The sequence below is a fragment of the Canis aureus genome, chromosome 13, assembly GCF_053574225.1.
Source record: "Canis aureus isolate CA01 chromosome 13, VMU_Caureus_v.1.0, whole genome shotgun sequence".
Taxonomy (NCBI): Eukaryota; Metazoa; Chordata; class Mammalia; order Carnivora; family Canidae; genus Canis; species Canis aureus.
Window position 1 is genome coordinate 68,561,576 of NC_135623.1, and position 23,249 is coordinate 68,584,824.

Sequence of the window (23,249 nt, forward strand, 5' to 3'; positions counted from 1 at the left end):
GGAAGGGAAATAAAAGGAGGCCTGCCCAGCCCTGGGATTGGATAGGTTTCCAGACAGTGCTGCCTGAAGGCCAGTCCTGTGTCCTTCCTTCCAACAGCTTCCAGGTCTTTCTAGCATTAAAGCATCTAACAGGACACCTGCTAGTGCTCCTTGGCCGGCCTGCCTTTATAATCCCTTGCATCCTACATACTGTCAGGACAAGATATGCCCAAGCAAGGGTGGACAATAGGGCATCACTGCAGTCTCCATCGTCCCTTAGCAGTTGGCTTGCGAAGGACGTCTTTTCTAGGGTGTATGAGTCGGAGTGGGTATTCTTCTCTTCGTAAATCAGTTAATATGTACTATTGTTTTCCCTTTGCCGGGGCTGGGGGGGGAGGCTTGTTTTTCTTGTGACCCTCATTTTCTAAAATGTATTTTTTTCTACTTTAAGATTACTTTCCTTTTTGATTTCTAAACTGCTTCATTGAACTCTTCTCCTGGTACAGTTACCAGTCTTTATTTGCATTTTTTCTCTTAGGTCGGTTTTTCTGTAGTCCCATGGCCTTTTTTGCTTACTTAGGACTTCACCAACCGTCAGTCCAAATATTCTTCAGTAAATCCTCCCCAATAAATATGTCAAGAAACATAATAAAATTTGGGAAATTGCAGAATAAAATGAAAGCTATAAATCAAGGGCCTTCTAAATATTAGAATTCTTCCTTATTACATAAAAGTGTGTGTGTGTATTCACCCATAAACATGCGCACAGTCTGAGTTCACAAATTTGGGAGTTTTCCATGCCAGTATCTGCACAGCAGGTGTGCTGGATGGGCCTGTCTACAGATGAGCATCTGTGGGTGGAAGCCAGTCCCCGTGAGCATGGACCCCGAATACTAGAAACGTTGCATTTCTTTAATCCCTAGTTCATTAACTTTACCTTGAAAATGGAAATAAGGTTCTTATTAGTTCCTTAAAGCATTAATCTCTTGGCTCCTGGTATAATTTTCTGAGGTTCCAGACGGAATATACTTTCCATATGTGCTTGTACATACGGAGCTCATGGCTAAAGTATTGCCCACATGTAAAAAAAGTAATTTAGCCAATTTTTCCCCATTTACTCATGGAGTCATTTATTCATCTCCCTGCAAACAGTCCCTGGGTCGGTGGATGGTACCACACAGGGATAGTCAGGCAGCCCGAGCCAGGAGCCAGAACCGGGAAGGGCCTTGTCCCCTCCTTCCCTCAGTGTCTTCTCCAGCTAACCAGTCCTATTACCTTCTTGGAGTCTTACCTTCTAGCAGTGCATCCCCTCGTCTAGGAGCCTCATCGTTTTTCTAGATTGTTGAAATGCCTAATTCACCTCTTGCCTCCGTTCTGACATCTCTTTAATTCTCTGGCCATTCTAAGTGGCTTTGGAATATGCAAATCTTACTCTGTTTATTTTCAGGATAAAGACTAATCTCCTTTCCTTCTGTCATTCCAAGTTTTTTTCTTTTTTTTTTTCTTACCTCTTCCCGGAGTCTTTTCCCTAGGTTTTTTCCCCTACAGCCTGGGTTTTCGCCTCCACTTCACTTAGCTCCTGGCACCACAATGTGCTTGCCTCCTGCCTCCTCCTCCAGCCAGGATGCTCCTAACTGCCTCGGGCTTCAATCCCAGCTCAAGGGATTGAAGCTCCTAAGTCACCTCCTGCTTAGAGACTTCCAGGCCTCCCCTGTGGGAAATGCCGCATTCGATCCCGGTCTTTGTGTCTTACTCATATAATTATCAGTTGACTTGGCCTTCCCCACACTGGATTATAGCTCTGTGGGATTGCAGTTGGATTTTCCCTCATGGTATTCTGGATCTGATGGAAACCAAGTGCTCAGTCAGTCGCTGCTGAATGAATGAATGAGTCACCGTTAACTCGTGGAAGGCATCAGATGTCATGGCCACGGAGGAGGAAGCCCAGACTCCACGCCCAAAGCCCAGCCTCTGGGGCGTCACACGGACAAGATCACTCGGAGAGGAAGGGATCCTAAAGGATGCTGTGCAGGTCCCCGAGACACGCCTCACGGGGCTGAACGGTGTGGGGCGGGAGAAAGGTCTCCCCGCAGTTGGTGTTTATGCTTCATTTTAAAGGGTGATTGAGACTTGGCTAGGCAGTTACCATCGAAATGCATTTTTAAAACATTTCAGTAATTAATCTCACATCCTCTCTCACATGATTTAGGATTCCTTGTAACATTTTCTTAAAATCATTTTACATTTTATTCTACATTTTAGAAATCATTTAAACCTATATTTATTATATTTAAAAGTTTAAGGGATATCAATATGTTAATTAGGAAGCATTAAATTGACTAGATAACAGTTTTCTTTCTTCCCCTAATTCCTCAATTTGTCAAGATCTTTTCGGAAGAGACTTATCTAATAGAAATTATTGTGCATCTCTATCTGTGCTTTCCTTAGCCTCAGTAAAATTATAAATGCGGTCCTATAGAATATGGAGAAAGGCAAGTTCTCAATCTTTGGTGTCGGGTGGATAGTACAGACATTTGGTGAGCAAAGTAGCCATAGATGGACATGCAGACAGCTATGAACTTAACAATGTCATTAAAAGGACAAGAGTTTGTGATAATTGCTCAACAAGACACAATCCAAGTAGTATTTATACAGTTTAGGTATCATTTTCTATTCTGGAAGAATGAAGGTATATGTAAATCCCCTGATGTAGGAGCGAGATTGATAAAGGACTTAGTTTAACTGCTTTTTTTTATTATTAATTATTTTTTATTTGAGCAGAAAAACACATAATATGACATGTACCCTATTACCAAATTTGTGAGTGCGCAGTAGTGTCAACTCCATGCACACTGCTGTACAGCAGGGCTCCAGAATCTCTTCATCTTGCGCGGCTGACACTGTCCACCGCACAGACTCTTCATTCCCTCGCCCTTTCCGCTCCCCGCTTCTGAGTCTGACTCCTTCAGGAACCTCAGGAAGTGGAATCACGCAGGACCTGTCTTTCTGCAGCTGCCCTCTTCCTCTGGCAGAATGTGCTCTGGGCTTATCTAGCACGTAGCATAGGCCAGATTCCCTCTGTTTTAGGGCCGAACAATATTCTATTTTATGCATATAGCACAGTTTCTTTATCCATTCACCCACTGATGGATGGTTTGGATGTTTCTGTTTCTTGGCTAATGTGAATAATGCTGCAATGAAAACGGGAGCAGAGATACCTCTTCAAGATCCTGTTTTCAGTTCTTTTGAATAAATACCCAGAAGTGGGATTATTGGATCATTTGGGAATTATTTTTACAATTTTTGAGGAAATCCCACACTATTTTCCATAGTGGCTGCACCATTTTATATTCCTACCAACTGTGCACAGAGGCTGCAATTTCTCCATTTCTTTGCTGACGCTTCTTATCTTCTCTTTGCTTGTTTGTTTTTTGATAATGACCATCCTAACAAGGGTGAGGGGATACCTCATTATGGTTTGACTTGCATTTCCCTGATGATTGCTGATGTAAATAGAACTTTTTTTTTTATACCTGTTGGGCATTTCTTTCTTTCTTTTTTTTTTTTCTTTCTTTCTGTTGGGCATTTCTAGGTCTTCTTTGGCCATCTCTTTTTCTTTGCCTATTTTAAATTGGGTTATTTTATCTTTTACTATTGACTTGTAGGAGTTCCTTATATATTTTGAATACTAACCCCTCATGAGATATATGATTTGCAATGCAAGTATCTTCTCCCATTCGGAAAGTTGCCTTTCACTCTGTTGACGGTTTCCTTTGCTGTACAGAAGCTTCTTTTTTAGCTGATGTAGCCCCACCTGTCCATTTTTGCTTTTATTTCCTGTGCTTTTGGTGGCATATCCAAGAAATCATTGCCAGGACTATTGTGACAAAATTTTTCACCTCTTTTCTTCTTTGTAGTTTCGGGTCTCACATTCACGTCTTTAATTCATTTTATGTTGATTTGTGTGTACAGTGGAAGATAAGGGTACAATTTAATTCTTTCTGTATGCATATTTCTAGTTTCTCCAATACCATTTGCTGGAGAGACGATGCTTTCCCCAATGAGCAGTCTGGCACCCTTGTTGATCATCAGACCATTACACATGGGCTTATTTGGGGGCTCTCTCTTCTGTTGGTCTGTATGTCTGTCCTATGCCAGTATCATACTGTTTTGAATACTGTAGCTTCAGGTTGTGGGAGCCTCTGGCTTTGTCCTTTTTTCAAGAATGTCTTGGCTATTTTGGGTTTGTGGTTTTATGTGAGTTTCAGGATTTGGTATTTTTTTTTCTTTCTGTGAGAGACGCCATTGAGGTTTTGGTAGAAATTGCGTTGAATCTGTAGATTGCTTTGGGTAATATGAATATTTTAACAATATTAAGTCTTCCAATCATGAACACAACTCGTCATTCCCTTGATTTGTCTCATCTTCAATTTCAGCAATGTTTTGTAGTTTTCAACGTACATGTGTTGTACCTCATTGGTTAAGTTTATTGCCAAGTATTCTATTCTTTTTTAATGATATTATGAATGGGACTGTTTTCTTAATTTCCTTTTGAAATTGTTCTTGGTGTACAGAAATACAATTGATTTTTCTGTGTTGATTTTATATCCTGCCACTTTGCTGAATTTGTTTACTAGTTTCTAACAGTTTTGTGTGTTTGTGTAATGTTTATGGTTTTATACATGTACGATTGTGGCATCTGCCTACAGAGATAGAAGTCTAACTTCTGAATTGTTTTTAGTTTTAGAGTAATTATTAGGGCAGTGGAATTAATAACTGACCACTGTATATTTCTTTATGAGTTTTTTTCTCCTAAATATGACTGAGTTTTAAAGTTCAAAGACATATTCAAATACTTTAGACAGCAATCTTCCTACCTGTGTAAGAGGTAGCTAAAGGTTGAAAAGAGGATTCAGGGCATAATAACATTTAATCCCTACAAAGCAACTTTATTAAATGTTATGTTAATTAAATGTTCACCTAACAAGAGAAAACTTAGGCTGAAGCTTCTGAGACTTTCTTATAGGACATAATTAGTAAGTGGTAATGCCATGACTAAAACTTGTGTTTTCTTATCCAGAGATTTTGCTCAGTAAATGAACAGCATTTTAACTTCATAGCGCCACTTTTTTCTTGCTTGATTTTTCTTTAGTTTTTTTTTATAATAAACTTTGCTTTTCATATCTGGATATTAATCAGCCTATGGCTGGGGAAGGTACTAAAATATCTTTTGTAGTAGGGATCAGATAGTCAGGACAACCACACTTTCTTATAAATGATTATAAGCTTTATAAGCAAATGCTGTATAATAGATTGACTCAATATTTGAATTATATGCTGTATTCTATTTTTCATTTCATAAAATTCTCCATTTCATCTTTATCAGAACAGTATTTTTTTTTGTGTACATCTGTGGATTCAATATATTTGTTATAATTCCACTTCAGTAAATGCAGGACCAACATTCTATGTGGCTTAATGTACTTTTCAATCATTAAAGAATTTATTTTTAGACTGCTATCAATTACAGTATTTTACATTGAAACACACTCACCTCCCAAATGATTATTTAGCATCTGAACTGATCCTACTTAGAAGCACGTTGTTTGCATTAATAGAATCTTAATAAATTTTCATTTTTCTAAGTGTTCTTGTAATGTTGCATTTATCAAGAGCTCTCAGATGACTGATGGAAAGTACTGAATTATGTATTTTTGACCTTGAGCAGCTTCATTTTGTTCTAAAGGTGCTTTGACCTGCCTATTCATCAAAATAAACACTGCTTACTTCTACTCGAGAGATATTTTGTTGTGCAAACTTAATATCTGTGTTTTCAAATAAATATTTATATCATGTCAGACTTTTTACAGCTCTGTTTTGTTTTCAAAGTCATCATTTTTCTTTCTTCATTTGACTTAAGATATGCAAAGCCATTTATTATTTATGGAGGATTTGATGAGATGAGAGTTCACCTGCTGGTAGCTATGACTCTATAATATGGTAATATCTCAGTCTGATTTCAGTCTCCTTCAGATGGAAAGAACTTTTTTTTTTTTTTTTATTGAGTGAAGGTTATAAAGATGACAGGCTGCAGCAGAAGAATTATTCTTAAATTCAGGATACTTAAAGCAGCCTGGTTTCGTGTGGCACAAGCTATGTCTTACAAAGGCAACAGGAAAACCCATTGTAGAATGGTTCTGACCACTAACCTTGGCTAAACCAATGAGCTAGTTACATTCTGTGTCTTTGTTGAAATGGCCCTGGAGATATCAATCACACCGATCTTGAGGCTGTGCAGCTGATAATTTGCTATTTTAGATAACTGATAATTACTTTCAAGAAATTAGACAGTTGTAGTAAGAGGCAAACCTAATTGCTTTTCCAGTAATTTTTACTTACGATCATCAGAAATGAGAGAGTAAATAAATGTCCACATCTTGTAGGAAAATTTCAATCTTCCTTTATGTTTTTAGCTTTTCAATTATTTTCAGCTTATTTTGAGAAAAATTTTCATTGTGTGCGACATTTTTGGTACCTTTATCGATTGTATTCTAATCATTATTTAAGATATCTTATTTTCCAACTTTGATATTTGCTATGAAATTTAGCCTCACTTTACACTGAAAATATTAATTATATGTCATGTGATCCTCTATCCACTTCAAGTACTTCAACTAGATACCCACTGGCCTGAATCTGAATATGAGTGACTGACTGACTCTTTGGGAATGAATGAGAAAAGTCTCCATGAGGAAGAATTTTATGAATGCCAGATTATCTCATAATCTTGTTTTATGGTTAGCCCTAATGATGCCATTAAAATGGTATGCTAAAATCCTGGCAGTAGAGACCTAAGAAGAAATTTACTTGGAAAGGAAAAGTCTTTTATAGAACACAAATATATATTCTCATCTAACACCAAAAGACTCAGGGCTTTATTTATCATGTCAGTATTTTTCATAAAAATTAAAAGAATGATCTTATCTTTTTTTTATGGAAATATGGATAAGTCATGTCTTTAAAAATGAAATATATGTATCTTTTTCCCCCCCTTTTAGCATGTGGAGAAACCCTACAAGAATCCAATGGCAACCTTTCCTCTCCAGGATTTCCAAATGGCTACCCTTCTTATACACACTGCATCTGGAGAGTTTCCGTGACCCCGGGGGAGAAGGTAGTTTATACCATTGATAGTTCTCATTTAGTATTATATAAATACAAAAGTTCATCTTCTTTTAAATGTAATTTGCTTTATTTTTTATTCTTATATGATTCTTCAAAGAAGAGAGTAAAAAACTCAGAAGATTCATCATGAAAATTGCTCAAACTCTGGGAATGTTTTGAAAAATGTAATTTAAAAAGAAATAGTAAATGCTCCAAAAACATTGAAATAATACAGATTATGTTCTCAGGCATAATGAAATTCAAGGTAAAAATAGGTATCACAGAGATAACCAGAAAAATCCCACACATTTCAAAGTTAAGAAATATACATAAAATATTCAGTTCAGCTAAGAAGCAATTACAGTGGAGGTTAGAAATCATTTTCAACTGTAATATAACAAAAATACTGAATAGCAAGGCTGTAAGACTCAATGAGAGCAGTACTTGGAAATTCACAACCGTCATGCTCACATTAGCAAATAAAAAATGCCCTAAACTAACGAGTTAGACATCCTTATTCAGTGGCTATTAAAAGGGTAATAAAATAAATGGAAAGGTACGTAATGGAGGAAGTAATAAATAAAAGATAAATTAAGGAGATAAAAATAACATGGTACAGAGTATGAACAAAATTGGTACTTTGAAAAAACTTAGAAATAGTTCAAGAAAGCAAAAGAATAACAGGAAAAGCACAATTATCGAATCACTAGAATAAAAAGATTATTATAACCATAAATGTTCTAGATACCAAAATGAGAATAAAAGAGTATTGCCAACATTATGGCAGTAACTTAAGGAATATAGATGAAAGGGGAAAATTCCTAAAAAAAATATTACTGAGTTCTTACTCAAGAAGAAGAAAAAAGCTTGACTACTCCTATAATCACTAAAGAAAATGAATTACTGTCTAATTGAATCATTAGGTTTTTTGTTTTTTTTTTTTCAGCCATGCAAGTCTAGGCTCAGATGGCTTAATTAGTGAGTTCTAGCCAACATTCAAATAAGAAATAAGTATAATCGTATATAAACTTTTTATTCCAGGGAATAAAAAGTGAGATCCACTCTCCTATTTATATGGCTAACAAAACCTTGATAGCAATCCTGAGAAGGACAGTATAAAAAAAGGAAAATTATAATCCAGGTTAACACTTGAATATGGATATAAAGTCTCCAAGCCAAACCAAAGGTAGATGCATATGTGTGCACATGTGTAGACACAAGCACCATTAGATGTATGTTTCAATTAAATCTAGAAAAAAAAATCTATTATTGATGTAATAGCAACAAACCCTGAACAAATGGGGAATAGGTATTTTCTTAATTTTAGAAAATTGACAAAAATAACTGTAAATATCACTTTTGTGAAAACTCTGAAATTATTTCTTTCTACCACACCACTTCTTTTTCAACATTTTTGGTGGAAGTCACGGCACATTAAGGCAAGAAAATGGAATTAAGCATAATAAGGATTGAAAAGGAAAAATATTCCCTTTAGCATATTTAGTTGGTTTGGTTATAGAGTTTTAAATCATTAAGAAAGGAAATAAGTGAATCTATTAACTTCTGGTTTCTGTCTTGAACGCTAACTTTAAAATCTTTCCAGACCAAGATTGTATTGATACTAATCTTTATTTTTGCCAGTTACTAAACAGTTTTTGTTATTTGCTTATGACTAATTCACCTGGAATGACTTAACTATACTTAAAGCTTTGGTGAGAATGCAACTGAGGTTAAAGAAAGTTTGAGATTTCTGATAATTGAATGTTGTTAAGAGAATCATGGGTGTGGAGCTGTCCAGGGTGTTCCAGGACTCAGTGTGAAAATGGAATGAAACATTTGCGTGACATGAATAGTTTTTAAATATAAAAAGTTACAACTGACTTGGAATACATAAATGCATACATAATTCTCTATACAGTCATTTTTAATTTAAGAATTAAAGGTCTGTAATGAGAATATTTTATTAAAATCATTTTGAACAAGGCGTTGAAGAGCAAAATATAAAAGCTGAAAACTATACATGATTTTGAAAATAAAATTACAGAATATGAATAGTTTTTTTTTGAATATGAATAGTTTTGAACAAGGTTAATAAAAGTAAATCCACTCATAAGAGCAAGATAATACGGGAAAAAAAATTGTTCCTCTTATCCAGTTGCATTACTTACACCATCAGTATTCAAAGTTAATTCACTTTTCTTATATGCATAGTTACCAATAAAACTCTATTTTCCAAATGGTACAAATAGGAAGAAATCAGCACATCTATCATCTTTTAAAATTATTTTTCTTAATATTATATATGATGATGAGCAAATAAATTGAATTAAGTGGTCAGTGAACAATATTAACTCATTTTTCATTCTTGTGTTTATATTAGTGTTTTTTGTTTGTTTTAAATTTGGGTTTATTCTGATCTTTTTTACTTCTTTCGTTGGCAGTTTAACACATTGATTCCAATACTAACCTTTAAGGCTATAAATTTTCTTCTAAGAACTACTTTATCTGAATTTTACTAACTTGACATACGGTATTTTTGCTATTTTCCAATTTTTATTATCTTCTTTGTCTCTTATTATTTTTCCTCAACTAACATATTTTTTGGTAATATATATTTTCTTATTTGCAAACATACATTTTCTTCCCAATTATCCTCTTCTCCTTTAGACACGTCTAGTGAGAGACTCTAGTCTGTAAGATGTCAGTGTTTGAAATATATTGAGGCTGGCAGTATGACCTTGAGTGACCAGTATTCGTGAAGTCTAGTCATTGCTTTAAAATTGGGGTATTTGGGGGCCCAGTCAGTTAAATATATGACTCTTGATTTCAGTTCAGGTCATGATCTCAGGGTCCTGAGATGGAGCTACATGTCCTGCTCTGAGCTGGAACCTGCTTAGGATTCTCTCTCTCCCTCTCCCTCTGCCCCTGCATCCACTCTCTCTCTCTAGATAAATCAATCAGTCTTAAAAAGGAAATGTATTTATTTTTTTAAATAAATATTATGATTTAAAATATTTTATTCTATATTATTATATACATACTATGTTTAGACTATAACATCTTTCTGATAATTAAATTGTTATGATATGCCGTATTTCCTTATCTCTAGTTATGATTTAGGTTAGTACTCTATTTTCTCTGATATTAATAGGGTTACACATTCTTTTGATTAGTATTCTTCCCTGGTTATATCTTCATCTTGCTTTAGACATTCATTTGTTCTGTGGTCTTGTTTCTTGGGTATGTCCTTATAGACAGCAAATAATTTGGCTTTATTTTTATTTAATTCATGGTGGCTAATTTGTCTTTAGTGCTTATTGCAGTTACATTTATTGTGATTACTGATGTAATCAGTAATTACTATTTTTTGTTTGCATCCAAATGTCCCACTTTGTTTCTTTTGTTCTACTTTTTGCCTTTTTGTGTATTGAATTTATGGTTTCGTTTTCCCTCATCTCATTTATTTTCTACCTATTGGTTTGAAAGTTTTAAATGTATATTCTATTATTTGGTACCTTTTTTCTAGCAGCCTTCTTAATAGAGTCATGTCTAATTGATATCCTTATCCTTCTCCCAAACCATAGAAAGATTCTAAAAAAGAGGTTACAATGTGTAGTTATCTTCATTTTATATGCTATTGTTTTTATTTTTCCTCAAGTTTGTTTCATCCTGACATAAATGAGATATTGTTTTTTTCAGTTAACATTTGTTAAGTTATATACGGATATTTATCAAAATTTTTGTTGTGGTAAAAAACATGTAAAATTTCCTGTCTTAAAAAAAAAAAATTCCTGTCTTAACCATTTTTGAGTGTATAGTTTAACAATGTTAAGTACCTTCACATTGTTGTGAAACAGATCTCCAGAGCTTCTCCATTTTGCAAAACTGAAGCTCCATACCCATAAACCATGTCTGTTTCTCTACCCCTCAGTGGTCCCCTGGGAACCACCATTCTACTTTCTGTTTCTACGACTTTGACTACTTTAAATACCCACATAAGTGGGAGGGTACAGCATTGGGTTTCTTCTGTACTGGCTTATTTCATTTAGCATAATGGCCTCAAGGTTTAACCATGTTTTAGCATGTGACAGGATTTTCTTCCTTTTTAAGGCTGAATAATATTCCATTGCAGGTATAGACCACATTTGTTTATCCATTCATCCGCTGATAGACGTTTGAGTTTCTTCCACCTTTTGGCTATGGTGAACAGTGCTATGAACATGAGTTTGTAACTATCTCTGTAAGACAGTTTCCTTTCAGTTCCTCTGGATGCACTGCTGGATAATTTGGTAGTTCTGTTTTTAATTTCTTAAGAACTTCCATATTGTTTTCCATAGCGGTTGCACCATTTTACAATCCCACCAGCAGTGTAGAAGGGTTTCAAATTCTCCACATCTTCACCAATATGTAGTATTTTTTTAAGATTTTTTAAATTTATTTATTCATGAGAGACACACACACACACAGAGAGAGAGAGAGAGGCAGAGACACAGGCACAGGGGGAAGCAGGCTCCATGCAGGGAGCCCGACATGGGACTCGATCCCAGGACTCCAGCGCTAAACCGCTGAGCCACCCAGGGATCCCCATTATTTGTTTTTTTGTTAGTTGCCATCCTCATGGGTGGGAGGTCATATCTCATTGTGGTTTTTATTTGCATTTCTCTGATGATTCGTGATGTTGGCCATCATTTCATCTGCTTCTTGACCATTTGTATATCATCTTTGTAGAAATGTATCTTCAAGTGTCTTGCTCATTTGTTAGTTGGATTATTTTATTTTTTCTTGTTGGGTTATAGATCTTTACATATTTTGGCTATTAACCCCCTACGAGATGTATGATTTGCAAATATTTTCTTCTGTTCTGTAGTTGCCTTTTTTACTCTGTTGATTGTTGCTTTGCAAAAACTTTTTAGTTTTGTGTAGTGCCACTCAACTATTTTTGCTTTTGTTTGTTTGTTTTGCCTATGCTTTTGTGCCATATCTAAGAAATCATTGCCAGTTCCAGTATCATGAGGCTTTTCCTCTATGCTTTCTTCTATTTTATAGTTTTGGGTTTTACATTTAGGTCTTTAATTCATTGTTGAATTAACTTTTGTACATGGCCTGGCTTCATTCTCTTGTACATTGGTCTTCATTCCCGGTAGCATTTGTTTGAAGATTCAGCAAATATTTTTATTTATTATTTTTTCTCACACCACAGACTTCCATTAAGGCTCATTTTGCCCTGCCTATAGTTTATACTTCAGGTTATTTTTTTAATTAGTATATTTTTATATGCTAGTATTTTTTCTGTTTGAAATTATGAATTCTTTTACTTGAATTCACGATAATGTAATTTTACCGTGTACAATTGGCTATATATTTAACTTGGTTAAAAATCAAAACTTGAAGAAATACTTTCCTTTGAAATATTTCTTAATGTGGAATCCTGAAATTGAAAATATCAAAAGTGATTTAATGAGCACAAAAATTGAATAACTTCTAACCATACAAAATAAGTTTACAGAAGTTATTATAAAATGATGCTGCCTGCTTACAGATGATTTCTCAAGGCAGTTTTTTCATATTCTAAAATCTCAGATTTCTCTCATGTAATAAAATGTGTTTCAAGTGCATTACATAACAATGTGTACTCTTCATTTTTTTTTATCTCTCTCCATTTATTTTACTAGACTAGTAAAATTCTGATAAGCATACCTTACACATGACACATGAAAAAATTATCAAGTGCCTTACATATGAATATAAACACATGGATGTTATATAAAGTTAATGAAATGAAAGCAAGCTATATAATTTATAAAATTGAAAGTGTTTTGAGCCAGTATTATGAGAGTAGTTGAATATTATAAAATTTGTTATTTTGTCAAATGATAGTATCAAAATTGAAAAAAAAGTCTAAAAATTTCATAAATGCTGGTAACACTAGAATTCAATATGCATATTTAAGGATAACCTGATGAATTAGGAGTAGGAGGACATATTTCAATCCTATAAATATAAGAAACTAATATTTATTGAGTATTTACTATGCCAGGCTCTGTGTTAAACTGCTCACACTCCATTGAGTTTGGTATTATGATTATATCTGTTTTTTATGTGAAGAAATTGAACTAAAAAAGGATTGAGTAGCCTGCCTAGCACCACACAGCTTGCATTCGGTAGAGCTAATCATTAAAATTTTCTTTAGTTATAGAGAATATGTTTTCTTTTCTCAAAAATTCAGAAGAATGAACCAAAAAAATGACACTTAGTTTGATCAAATAAAAACAAATATACTAAAATGTAATAGATTTTAGAAAACTGAAGACTTTTTTGTGGACTCTCCTCTCAGAACAGACTGATCTTTTAACAAGGGCAGATTGCTTTTGTCTTGAATAGAGTTAATATTTTTTTTCTTTTCCTGAATAGCCCAATTAAGAGCTGTCTTTTGACTGCTTTCATTTTGCAAAATTTTCTTTTTTAATCACTCATCTGTGCTTTACACATATGGAGTCAATTCACAATATAGTGTTTCTGTTGCCAAAGGCACCACTTAAATTTAGCAATTAGTATGTAGATAAATCTGCTATTCTGTTAAAAAAAATGTATCTTCTGGCACGTGAAAGAAATCTTTGCCAATAAAAACTTACAAACATATAGCAAGAGCAAGGCCCAATAATACAATAGCCAAACTCTGAAAAATCACAGAACACAAGATGGAATTCCTGAGGTAGGAGAGTTCAGATTTTGTTGGGAGATGGAGGCCTTTGATGTAGACTTTGAAAGGTGTGAAGAACCTGATTCCAGGAACAGGGAAGGGGAGAGTGGTGTCCCAGGAAGAAGTATGTACACCTTGACTAAAGGAGTGCTGGAATTGGGGGTACGTTTTCAGGGCCCCATGGCAAGAAGTCAGGCATCAATGGGATGAAGAATCTATGTCTGAGGTAGTGAAAAATGAGGCAGGACAGGTGGATTATGGCCCTAGAGTCATCATGCCCAGGATTAGGTATTTACACCGGATTGGGTGTCCACCACTGGTGCCCAACGCTCATGAGATTAAAGTGACCGTATAGGCTTAGGCTGCATTGGAGATGAGTGCAACTGAAAGCCACAGCACAGGTTGTGAAACTATTGCAGTTAATTCAGAGATTTGAAGGACACGGTAAGTGAAGATGGGCAGAGAGCATTGTCAGGGGAACTGCAGAAGTAGGAATTGATTAGGTACAGAGGTGGAGTGGGTACTGAGGAAAGAGAGGTATGAAAAATGTTCCTGTGAGTAGTTGGTGACGACACACCAAAATTTCAAAATCCAGGTATTATCATATAATTTTAAGCAGAGAAATTACTTTTATAGAATAAGCCCATTCCTGTTTTTCACCTGTCGTATGGTAAATCTCTGTTGGAATTAGAGATCTACCTGTGTCATATAACTAGTTGGTTCTAAGGCAGGGACTTGAACCAAGGTCCCAGGTTCCCCTGTCTAGTCTTTAGACTTTAAGGTGAGAGTCCCTTACTTTTCACATGACGATTTTCCTATGAAACCTTAAAATTAAGCTGATTATTTTATGTTCTTAGCATAGTTGCATTAAGCAAATCAGGTTACTACTTTTATTTCTTTCATAAGCGCCTTCAGGATTTATGCTGTGAGCGCTGCCTGAATATGTACCATGAAAATGGTAATACATGAGGATCTTAACAATGCTTTCAGATTGCCTTCGTGGTTTTCTGACATTACCCAGTGAAATCCTTCTGATTTAACTCTGCTGAAAACAGCTTGATATTATGGCCTCCAGGGGTTTTACGGGAAGAACATACATTCAAACCAACAGGGTTTATGTCAACTAGCAAACCGAGAAGCTAGAACTTAGACTCGGGCTTTCTGACTCCCAATCATAAATAGCTTCTAGTTGTAGGAAAAAGATGTAAATTTTTCCCTTTAGCATGATAAAATGCAGAGCTGAACAGAAGCTTTAGGACCAGTTATTCCATGAGTTGGCAATTTTTTCTGGAAAGGATAATACAGTAAATATTTCTGGCTTTGCAGGTCATACGGTTTGCTCCAAAGATTCCATTCTATTGTATTGTGAACGCCGTCATAGACGATATGCAAAGGAATGGGCCCAGCAAGCTGGATGTGATCCATAAATATAGTTTACTTCTCATTTTTAGTCTTATTTCTGAGAAGAACACTGTAGTCTCCCTAGAGATTAGTAGGCTTGTCCAAACTTCTTTGGGCTGGGACCCAGAAATCTATTTTATTCTACTGCTTTTGATGCTAATATCTCTTTCTAAAGAGCCATTTAATAACATCAGTCTAATCGAAGACTTGTGTCTTCCCCATCCTCGCACTGTAAGACCAACTCTAATTGGTCTTTCTGCAGTGCTCATGGAATTGGTTTAGGTGCTCAGTCGTGTCTTAATTGTGCCAACAATAGTTTTTGGATTGTCTTTTCCTCTGGAGATTTGCAGACATCCAGCCCTTGACTGTGGGTCTGCCTTTCTTCAAGGTTCTGCGTGCTGTGGCTCTCTGCAGGGCTGTATAACAAAGTTTTAATAAAGTCTCCACAGCAATTACATCAATTTAACTTTGCAGAATAGCAACTAAGCCTCATAACAGATCGTAGGAAATTCTAGAATTGTTCTTCGCATCTCCTTCAATCTCATGTTCCAAGGGAGCCATGATTAACGTTTTTTTGAAATTTTAACTGATTTATTCACGGAGACACACAGAGAGAGGCAGAGACACAGGCAGAGGGAGAGGCAGGCTCCCCCGTGGGATCAAGACCTGAGCCGAAGGCCACCCAGGCGTCCTGAGCCACGATTAATTTTAAATTGATAACTGTACATTGCTACTCACCATAAGAAGTAAACGTTTCTATAATTGTGCTAGTAGTTTTAATTTCATCATTCTTAAAAAGATGCATCACATTTACATAAAATAGCCTAACATGAGACAACCAAATATTTTCCAAGTGCTTTTGATTTGTAATTCAAGTTGATTCTGCTAGCAACCTTAGTCAAAGGCCAGCATTTTACTTCTGTGTCAGAGCCCTAAGATTTGATTTTAGAAAACTTATCTTTATTACATTTTCTGCTTCCAAAGGACTCTGTGTTTTATATTAAAGTAGGCCAGTTTTGTTCCTCCACGGTGCCTGGAGTTTAAAATAGAAGATTAAAAACAAGATAGGAAACTTTTCTGTTTAGAGTTATCCCCCTTCCAACTGTGTGTGTGAGTGTGTTTGTGTGTGTGTGTGTGTGTGTCCCAAACTTCAAATATTAACTACTTGTTAGCAATCCAACCACATTGTTCTAAATGTAAGCATAAGTTGATGATACGCATAGTTCTAAGTTAGCTGATTTTTTTTTCCTCGTAGAAGAGGAAGTGAAGCTATTTGCACCTCACTGTAAAACTCACCTTTAAATCTAAGAAGGAAGCCACACAATGAGCCTTGAGATCTACTGTTTGTGTCTAAATTCTACTTTTCCATCTCTGCTATAACAACAGTGCTTGTATGATCATATGGACTCAAATCCTTGATGGTTGCTCTAGAGAGAATACAAATGCAAAATGAAACCCAAGATCGAGCAGTCGTAGTATTCCCCATTTGTAGCAGGCTTAAAGAAAATACAAACTTAAGGAGAAAAACCAGAAATCATTTCCCAATGTTGTCAAAAGAATAACCTAATATTGCATTGGTATTCAGAGATGGAGGAGAAAACATATTGGAAACTTCAGAAAACGTGTTTACAAACCATGCATTTTTGATAATCAAGTGTGGAGGATTACTGCAAAAGAAAGAAAGAAAGAAAAAAAAAAAAAAAAAAAGACCAGTCCTGTGTCCTTGGATATTGTGAGAATTTTTGTAAACATTTTTGAGAGTATTTGGAATAATAAAATTAGTTGAAGGAAAAGAAAAAAGGAAAGAAGAGAAACTATAAATAAGGTAGACAGAAATAAATGAACAACTTCACTAAACAAAAGCAAGTTATGCTGTACCTCTTGGGTTACATAAAAAAAAACAAAACGAAACAGTGTGCCTCTGTTTTCACGTCCTTGGTAGAGTAGACTTCCTCTCTTTGGAGTCAAGAAAGTACATGTTTAAAAAAACTGGAAAAGGTTGAATTTAATGGTCAGATGTTAATGCCATCATAGGGTACAGCTGACTTTCATCGTAGTTAGATGAATTCTTAGTTTCTGTCTCCATAAATGACTATTTTCATGGGCAGTTATACCCAGCTCCGGTGTACAGCTCCGTTGGTTACCATCATTGTCGCAGGGATGCAAGATGCCGTGAGACATATTTATTGTTATGCTGGGTCTTCATTCTTATAAGAAGTAAGCTAGTTAAGAATTGATTTGCCGTAATTAGCACGTACATGCCTGTTGATTATATTGTGTTCAAGAAAGGGGAGAAGCGTACATTTTCTAACACGAATAACGGCAGTACTTTTCTGGAATATGGATTCAGCATTGATTGATTATCCATATATTTTACTCAGTTCTTGAGCTTGAGAGTTCTCTTACATACAAATTCAGATTTTTATATTGTCACCAAAGGATTCTTTAAATATTCTCACAAACTGAAGTTTTATATTAGAAGCATTTATTTAAAATACTCATAATTTGCTGTTTTGGGCCAAAGACCATTCCTGCTTCCAGAGTAAAAAACAGATTCACTGCACACCTTAAGCATCTTAGATATTTTAAGCAGAATAGAGTTAGAATGAGTTTTTGAATATAAAAAAGCACATTATTTTCCAAATGAATTTTACTTCAGATAGGTATATTTCTCATGCTAGTTTGGCTCTCCTTTGGTGTAATCAAGTAGAAAAAGAGTTAATTATTTGAAAAATAAAGACTCTTTATAAAGAGGTAAGAAAATTGTCTTTCCCAGAGTTGTTCTTGAATTATCTGAATTATCTTGACAAAGAGCGGCATCATTTCAAAACAAAGTACACAATAAGGGGTCATGTGCAAGACCTTATAACTTGAAAGATCGTTGAATTATATATTCTTGGATCTAGAGAAGCACAGTGACATCTGCCTTTGATTATAGTTACATGGATAAATTCAGATTTTAGAGCTGTATTTAAAACATTTCAACATACACAATGATATTATGTTCTTGGAATATGGCATATGGTGGTAATTTTTAATGTAATTATACGTGTCTGACTGGTTGTCTTTGAAATAAATTATTAAAAAGAAGACATTCATGGCAAAACCGGAATTTCTCATGGCTTAAGTCATGTTTATCTTTTAAAAATTCAAAATAAACTATTTGAATAAAGATTTCTGTTTATTTCAGAATTGTTTAAATTGCCTTTATAGAACCTCTGGTTTACTTGCTAAAATGTTTAGTTTTAACTACTGCCGTTGTGCTCCTATATTGTCAAACATTAATGAGAACAAGAAAATATTTTCTTTTTTTGAGGTGTTTGTTAAGAAACGTGTTAAGGGAATACTAATAGAAAAAAAAAAAGCATTAGCTATGAATCTGTTTTCTTAGCAGTCCTGGGTTCCTCATCTCTAGGGATCAAATAGCCCGTGTGCAGTTACAATCATTTCACATTTTTTGTGTCATTTTGCTCCAATTTGCAGATTGTTTTAAATTTTACCACAATGGACCTATACAAAAGCAGCTTGTGCTGGTATGACTACATTGAAGTGAGAGATGGGTACTGGAGGAAATCACCTCTCCTTGGTAAGAGATGTGGGCATGCCCATGCTCGGTCCTCGAGAGTAGATTCTTTCAAGAGTCACCTTAGACTGAAAAATGTATGTGGCCCACATTTTAATTTGTATTATTCTCTTTTCAACCACAGCAAAATACAGTCAAATCAATAGATTGCTTTTTAAAGTAGCTTAGATTGTGGGGAGGTGCTTGGGTCTGAATATAATGATTCAGAATAGCGTTCACATATATTTTTAATTCGATAATCATTGCTCTAATGAGGTAAATGATGCGGGTGTGCATGGGTGTGTTTTGCTCGGTTTGCCAAGGCAGTGGAATGTGAGCCGTTGGGGCCGTGTTGGCTGATTTCTTAGGCCACGCGTGTCCGCTCTCACTGTCGACGTCACAGCGTTGCTTCCCAGAGATTTTTTGTGGCCGAGAAGAGACATTCGTGCTCTGTGTCGTAAACCGTAGCTCAGATTTGGTGCTCCCAAAAGTCCGCTGCCAAGTGTGACCACAGACCGCACCAGTAACTCGCAGGAGCCACCCTGGGGCTGCCCTCTGCTTTACTTAACGGTGAGAGCCGTTGTGAGCACGTAAGCATCGGCTCCCACATTGATTTTATTTTTTATTTTTTTGAAATGGCAACTTTTCCTTTATTTTTAGAAGCAGCTTTGCTCAGCTGTGTTTAGGTGACGCACAGATCTTCTTTTTTCCTTAACATCCGAAAGCTGCTGAATGGACAGTGTCGTATTAAAAAGTGTATTAAAAGCCTTAGTAAAAAAAAATAATAAAATAATAATAAAATAATTTTTAAACTTATAAATAAATAAGTAAATAAGTAAATAAAGCCTTAGTAAGTCCACGAGATCCAGAAATGTTTAAAAATACGAAAAAAGTAATTGAGAGAATTCGATAAGTCAGATTGAGGAGAACGTGGCCTCGAGCGTTGGCTTTCGTAGCCTGGGCGAAGCGATCTGTAGTATGTGTGCGTGTGTTCCGAAGAGAACGTTTCATTAAACTCCCATCGAAGAACCCAAACGAAAGCTAAATGTTGGAGCACACCTGTGTTTGGAACGCCTTGCGCCCGCGTGCCCGGGGAGTGGGCCAGCGCCCGGTGCCCTGTGGCCCAGCTGTCGCGGGGCCGCCCCCCCATCCCGAGGCCTGTTCCTCGAAGCGCAGCTGTCACAGGCAGCTCGGGTCCCTTGCTGGTGGAGGCTCAGGTGCCCCTCCATGCGCTCTGCGTGGGAGGCCACCTGCTACCAGGCCCCTGGCCTTCCACGTGCACCCGCAGCCTCAGGGACGGCTCGTCCCGTGCCCCGAGGGGACTGTGCCACCCGGGAGAGCACTTGGTCACCTGTTGGCTGCCGGCAGCAGTTTCCTTTGGGTTGACCCCTCTTTGCCTTCTACTTAAGCTACGAATGACCTCGCTGCCGGGGGCTCGGGGGCAGAAATGGTGACCATGCGGTATTGGTGGAAACTGATTTCCCGGGGGTGGGCAGATCTCACCATTCTGTGGTCGTGCGAGAATTCAGAGCACGAGGGCAAGCCCGCCGGCAGCCTCCGATTCTTCTGGGGGGTGAGGGTGTGATGCCCTGCGGCCGGGGCCACGCTCGCCCAGGAGGGCTGCCCGGCCCAGCAGGTGCAGCACCCACTTGGGGCCCCCACGCCCCTAAGCGAGTAGCTCCCCTGCCACGATGCACCTGGAGCCCACATGTCCGGGTGGGTGCACCCCCTCCTCGGGGGGACGGAGCAGCCCCGGCCTTGCCTGGAAGCCGTGACCCGTTCCGGGCCTGCCCTCGGCACCGGCCGCTTGCCGATCCTCCGGGCAGCCGTGGTGGCCCGCTCGCCCCTGAGGATGGCAAGTGCTCGCGTGCTCAGGGCAGACCCGCAGGGACCCCTCACCTCATCCGCTGCAGGACGGGGCCGCCAAGGCCACTTGGAGCCCAGGCCCTGGGGACGGAGCCCAGGAGCCCGATGGGGTTTCTTTTATGTGACTTGCAGCTGGGGCAGAAGCCCGTCCGCGGGGCGTGTTTAGGAGTCTCTGTGTCCTCTTATTGCTTTCAGGTAGGTTCTGTGGGGACAAGTTGCCTGAAGTCCTCGCCTCCACGGACAGCAGGATGTGGATCGAGTTTCGCAGCAGCAGTAACTGGGTGGGAAAGGGCTTCGCCGCGGCCTACGAAGGCAAGTAGGCCTCCCCCCCGCCCCCCGAGGTACATGGGCTCCCCGAGGGCTCTCTGCGGACCCGGGCGCTCTGGAGCTGTCCCCGCCGTCACCAGAGCGACCCCATGACAAGTACTCGGTGAATTTAAATCGTAAGAAGAAGCTCCTTCTGGTCCCAGCCCCGGGGTGACATCTGGGTGTGTGTGTGGGGGGGGGAGCAAGAGCTCTCAGCTTTGCATTTCTTTCCATGAAGGTATTAAAGTCTGTGGGTATTTGGTGCCCCCGCTGCCCAAGCTCCCCGCTACAGGGAGCTGCACAGGAGGTGCTTGGGCGCGGTCCTGGGGCACCTGCCTGGGGGGGCAGCACTGGGGGCCACTGCTGCTTGGCTCGGCCTGTGTCCCCCGGAGCCCTCGCTGGCCAGGTGACGGCCGCAGCGGCCTCCCGGGGCTGCCTCTGCTCCCCCGGGCCTCGGGCTGGAGGCCAGCCTCCTGCCTCCCTGGAGCGGGGCTGTGGGGCCGCAGGGGGGCCCGGGGCCCGGGGCGACTCCCCGAGCTGCTGCCTTGCCTGAGCTCAGAAGACGGTAAGAACCGGCCCGGGCGATCCTACAGCTCGTGATAGGACAGCAGCACGCAGTGGGTGGGTGCACGCAGGCGGCACCCGCAGATCTCCAGGCTCCTCAAAAGTAAAAAAAAATATGCAATCGTGCATTCCCGTGCTGTATTCTAATATTTATAGTTAACTGGCGAGGCTCCTTCCATCTAAATATTTATCACAGTACAACCAGCCCACTTTGTTTTTTTTTTTTTTTTTTTTTTAATAGCCTGGTCTTTACAAACTCAGCTACAGGCACTAGACTCAAATGTCATTCTCAGAAGGAAGCGAAAACGCAACGTTTATTTATGGGTTTATTTACGTGTTTGTTTCCGCCCCCAGCAATCTGCGGAGGCGAGATCCGCAAGCACGAGGGGCAGATTCAGTCCCCGAATTACCCTGATGACTACAGGCCCATGAAGGAATGTGTGTGGAAAATAACGGTGTCGGAGGACTACTACGTGGGACTGACCTTCCAGGCCTTCGAGGTAACCCCCCGCGCCCCGAAACCACAGGCCACCTAAGGGGACCCTCGGTAAACAAGCGGAGGCCCAGACGGAGGCCCAGATGGCACCAGCCTCTCCATCAGCGAAGGAGCACGGGGAGGGGGGCCCTTAAGAGGTGACATCAACAGTGAAAGAGGGTTTTTTCCTTCTTCTTCTTCTTCTTCTCTCCTCCTGTTGCAGACATTTTCAAGAAGATTAAAGTGAGTTTACATTATCTGGGCAATCGGAATCAGAATGTTTGAAGTCCTGACAGTAGTTTCTTCTGGCAAATGCACAGGCTTGTTGCACAGCGCCCATTAGCTAGTGGGACTTTCTGTGTCTTCTAAGCTAGGAGGGGAGAAGGCGGAAGGACGGTCCTTTTTCTGTTGTCGTCGTCATTATGGAGGAGATCCGTCTCTTGCCTCTTTTTTTTTTTTTTTTTTTTTTTTTTTTTACCATTCTGCAGAAAGCTGGTTATGTCAGAAATAGAGATTTAAGTGTTTTTTGCTTTCGATTTCCTCCGAAGTAGACAGCTGGGAGGCGAGGGCACCACCAGCACGTTGTTCGATGAGGGGCCAATAAACCAAAGGTCAGTCAGAGTCTGGAGCCAAGGCCCGGCTCCCGAGTGGCCGTGAGTCACTGTCACGCGGCCCGGAGAGCTGGATTAGGTGTCAGAGGGCGCTTGTGGCGAACTCCCGAGTGTGCTTACACCAGAGGACCCTGGGCCACGGGGATAGCAGTGACGAGACGGTGGTGGCGGCTTCCGACAGCGCTTAGGGACCCAGATGCCGTAACTGGGGACTGCTTCTTCACTGATTAGACGGTGGATCCTCTGGCCGAGCCATCGGGGGGCAGGCGGGCTCCCCTGCCCCGAGCCAGGGTGTGCTTGGCCCGAGGCCGTGCATGGGGGGGCCTGTGTCCCCACCGCAGAAGCACCGGGACAACCCAGGCCCGGCCCACAGGCCCAGGGCATCGCCCGCCTCCTGGGCCCTGACCTCTGCCCCTTCGCACGGGCCGCTTGGTGTCCCCGACGTACCGCCTTTTAGGGCAAAAGAACGGTCTTCTCTTACAGGAGCGTCACGTTGTGCTACCTGCTCCTCTGCCAGATAATATTTCGTATTTTCGGCAACTGTGGTTCTTGAGATTGTTTGATTCGTGTTTGAATGTTGTTATTTTGCCGGATCGACGATATTGCGGACGTTGCTCGAAT

The 23,249-nt window shown here is 39.1% G+C and overlaps 1 protein-coding gene across 2 annotated transcripts in view; it reads left to right on the top strand.

The window, feature by feature from the left end:
• TLL1 (tolloid like 1) overlaps positions 1-23,249 on the top strand; it is a 192,530-nt gene that overhangs the window by 113,975 nt on the left and 55,306 nt on the right. Inside the window, exons 9-12 of one of the 2 annotated variants that reach the window (XM_077846571.1) lie at positions 7,038-7,153; positions 18,728-18,830; positions 20,868-20,984; positions 21,897-22,042. In XM_077846571.1, coding sequence (XP_077702697.1) covers positions 7,038-7,153; positions 18,728-18,830; positions 20,868-20,984; positions 21,897-22,042 — 482 coding nt within the window. Of the gene's footprint in view, positions 1-7,037; positions 7,154-7,261; positions 9,435-18,727; positions 18,831-20,867; positions 20,985-21,896; positions 22,043-23,249 lie in introns of those variants that run through there. The other variant, XM_077846572.1, reaches the window with a different exon arrangement.